Below are 2,620 nucleotides of genomic sequence, written 5' to 3' on the forward strand. Positions count from 1 at the left end.
GAGAGAGAGAGAGAGGAGTAAATGGTGTTGAAGAGAAGTGATGTCGTGTGTGTTCACTGGTTCGAGTGTGGAAGGTAAATGTCTGGCGAAGTGGCTGGAAGTAGGCTTAAATAGCGCTTCCCTTCCTTGGCACAGCGGACTGTCCTCGTGTACTTTGCTGATTGGCGCTCTCTGCCGTTGTGCAGGCCGGCGGCTTACGCTGATGTGGCCTAAGCGCTCTCTTGCGCCGCCTCACAACTGACGTAAGCCGTCGCCTTTGATTTCACTGCATTTCTCCCTCCACTGCTAGCACTTTCTACCTCTTGCCCGAGCGTTCCCGAAGAATATGACCAACTTTTTTTTTATTATCACGTGATGACCTCGATTATCTCAACTGCTGACAGAGGGTGATCACCGGTGGTGGTTTGCAGCTGGTCGACAAGGGAGAGAGCTTGTGTGTCAATGACACATTGCAGTGTACCGTTAGCAACTGTGCGTGAGAGAAGAGAGACAATAACAAACGCGTCAGCAGCAGCTGCAGCAGCAATGACACGTCGCCTTTAGAGCGGAAAGAGCCGCGCTCCGAGCATTTGAAGCATTTGACGGATGATGCAATGCGCACCTATTTATTGCACGCCGTTTCCTGAGCAGGCAGGGAGGGAGGGAGGCGGTGGGAGCGGACAGGCAAGCGTCAGTTGTTGGCAGGCACTCAAATCTTGAGGACGCCCTCGATGTTCTTGTCCTTGTTGAGGCGAATGATCTGGTCGCGCATCCGCTGCACCCTCTCCCTCGGGTCCTCCTTGGGCAGCGCCGAGCAGTGGCAGCCATCGCGACATTTGAGCGCCTCCGCCAGCAGCCCGTCGAGGTGCTCGGAGCGCTTCTCGTGAGAGGGATGCGTCGCTAGGAACTCCACACTCGACTGCAGCTGGTGCACCGGATCGGCGCCGCTGATGATGGCCATCTTGTGCCAGAAGGCGCTCGCCTCGCGCACGTCAAAGCAGGCCTTCGCTGCGAGCATCAGGCCGACCTCGTCCGCCTCCGTCTCGAGCATCTTCGAGTAGGGCGTCATGAAGCTGATGCCGAGGATGAAGCGGGAGAAGGCGGTGCCGATGGCGGCGATCAGGTCCGAGGGAAGGAACATCCAGAGGAAGCCGAGCAGGCTGATGAAGACAATGTCCACGATGTGCTGGTGGCTGATCTGGTGAAGCAAAAGAGGTAGAAAGATTAGCAAGGTAAACAAAATAGAAATGTTACCCAAACATCACACTTACATTCTCCAGCCCATGACCTAGAATAGCGTGCGATATCTCATGCGCCAGAATCATGCCCAGCTGGTCGTCATTGTCGACCATCTTCAGCAGCCCGCTGAAGACGAAGATGTTGCCGCTGGGCATGACGAAGGCGTTCATCACCGACTCGTCGTTGATCACCGACACCGACCAGTCGTGCCGCTTGATCTGTTCGATGTCCTCATTGCCGGCCAGCAGCTGGCGGACGACGCGGCCCACCCGCTGCGTGTCCGCGTGCTCCGTCGGCAGCAGCTTGCTCTTGTACGTCTCAATCTGCTGGTCGAACTCCAGCTTGTTCAGCACCTCAAATTGCTCAGGGGTGAAGGCGATGAAGCGGCGCCGCTTGGTGATCGGCGTCTCCTGGATGTGCGAGAAGTAGTAGTAGGCGAAGGAGGCGAGCACCAGGCCGACGCCGGCCAGCAGCTTCAGCCGGTGCCGCCGAATGAACTCCAGGAAGACCTCCCGCTTGTTGGCCGGCAGCTTGGCCCACCAGTTTCGAAGTGCTCTACAGAGTGGGGAATTTAGATATTGAAAACCAAGGTAACGGGTTTTTGCCGCCCTACCTGCCCAGCAGAACGGAGGCCACCTTGGCCGCCTGTCTCGCGATGATGGCAATGATCGGATTGAAGCGGCGAGGCGTCGTGTGAAAGTGCTGCTTGCAATTGAGAAGAATGCGCCCCGGTGAAAGGGCGGTGGACTTTCCGGAGACCTTGAGGAGCTGGGAAGTTCCATGTCCATTGGAAATAAAGCGTGACAGAACTCCCGCCCTGTTCTGCTTGGGCACCGCCTGGGCCTGCTGAAGGACACGCCGACCTGCTGAAGAGGAGAGGAGGCTTCTTTGCTGGCCGGCGGCCGTCCTGATCATCACCAGCCTCAGGTGGCGCAGGAGAAGGTGACTGCTGCCGCCTTGGATCACCATGCTCTAGCTGCTGCTTGCTTGCTGATTTGCTGCTTAAACTTTAGCTTACACTTTAATATAAATTATAAAATCAAATCTTCTCCACCACATTGAGCTAATATCACACCGGAACTGGTGTGCGTGCTATTTAAGGCAGCAGGTGGAAAGGCATTTAGAACTTTGGAAATCACACACACACACACACAATTTGGTAAAGGTTGAAAAAGATCAACAACAATTGACGNGGTGTAAATAGCGTAAACAAAAAAAACGATGGGGAGACGATTTTTCTTCCCCACACAAAACAGTGCAAAACAGGCCATTTTCAAAAATTTTTTTAGCGGTGTTCCCACAATCGGATTTTTTTGAACAAAAACTCATTTTACTCAGAAAGACTTCTAGTTTAACATATAATTTTCTCAAAACTTTTCCCTAACTGTAACTAGATCAAAAC

General features: G+C 53.9%; 1 protein-coding gene across 1 annotated transcript; it reads right to left on the minus strand.

Moving 5' to 3' along the window:
- Positions 1 to 688: 688 nt before the first annotated feature.
- LOC108355120 (metalloendopeptidase OMA1, mitochondrial-like) lies at positions 689 to 1,773 on the minus strand (the record flags this gene model as incomplete). The annotated part of the gene is made up of 2 exons (XM_017606294.1): positions 689 to 1,177; positions 1,251 to 1,773. Coding segments are annotated over 2 exons (1,012 nt in total), but the record flags the coding sequence as incomplete, so codon positions are not given.
- Positions 1,774 to 2,620: the final 847 nt, after the last annotated feature.

The sequence above is a fragment of the Rhagoletis zephyria genome, unplaced genomic scaffold (assembly GCF_001687245.7).
Source record: "Rhagoletis zephyria isolate East Lansing unplaced genomic scaffold, Rhagoletis_zephyria_1.1 Rzeph_scaffold_42453, whole genome shotgun sequence".
NCBI classification, from domain to species: Eukaryota; Metazoa; Arthropoda; class Insecta; order Diptera; family Tephritidae; genus Rhagoletis; species Rhagoletis zephyria.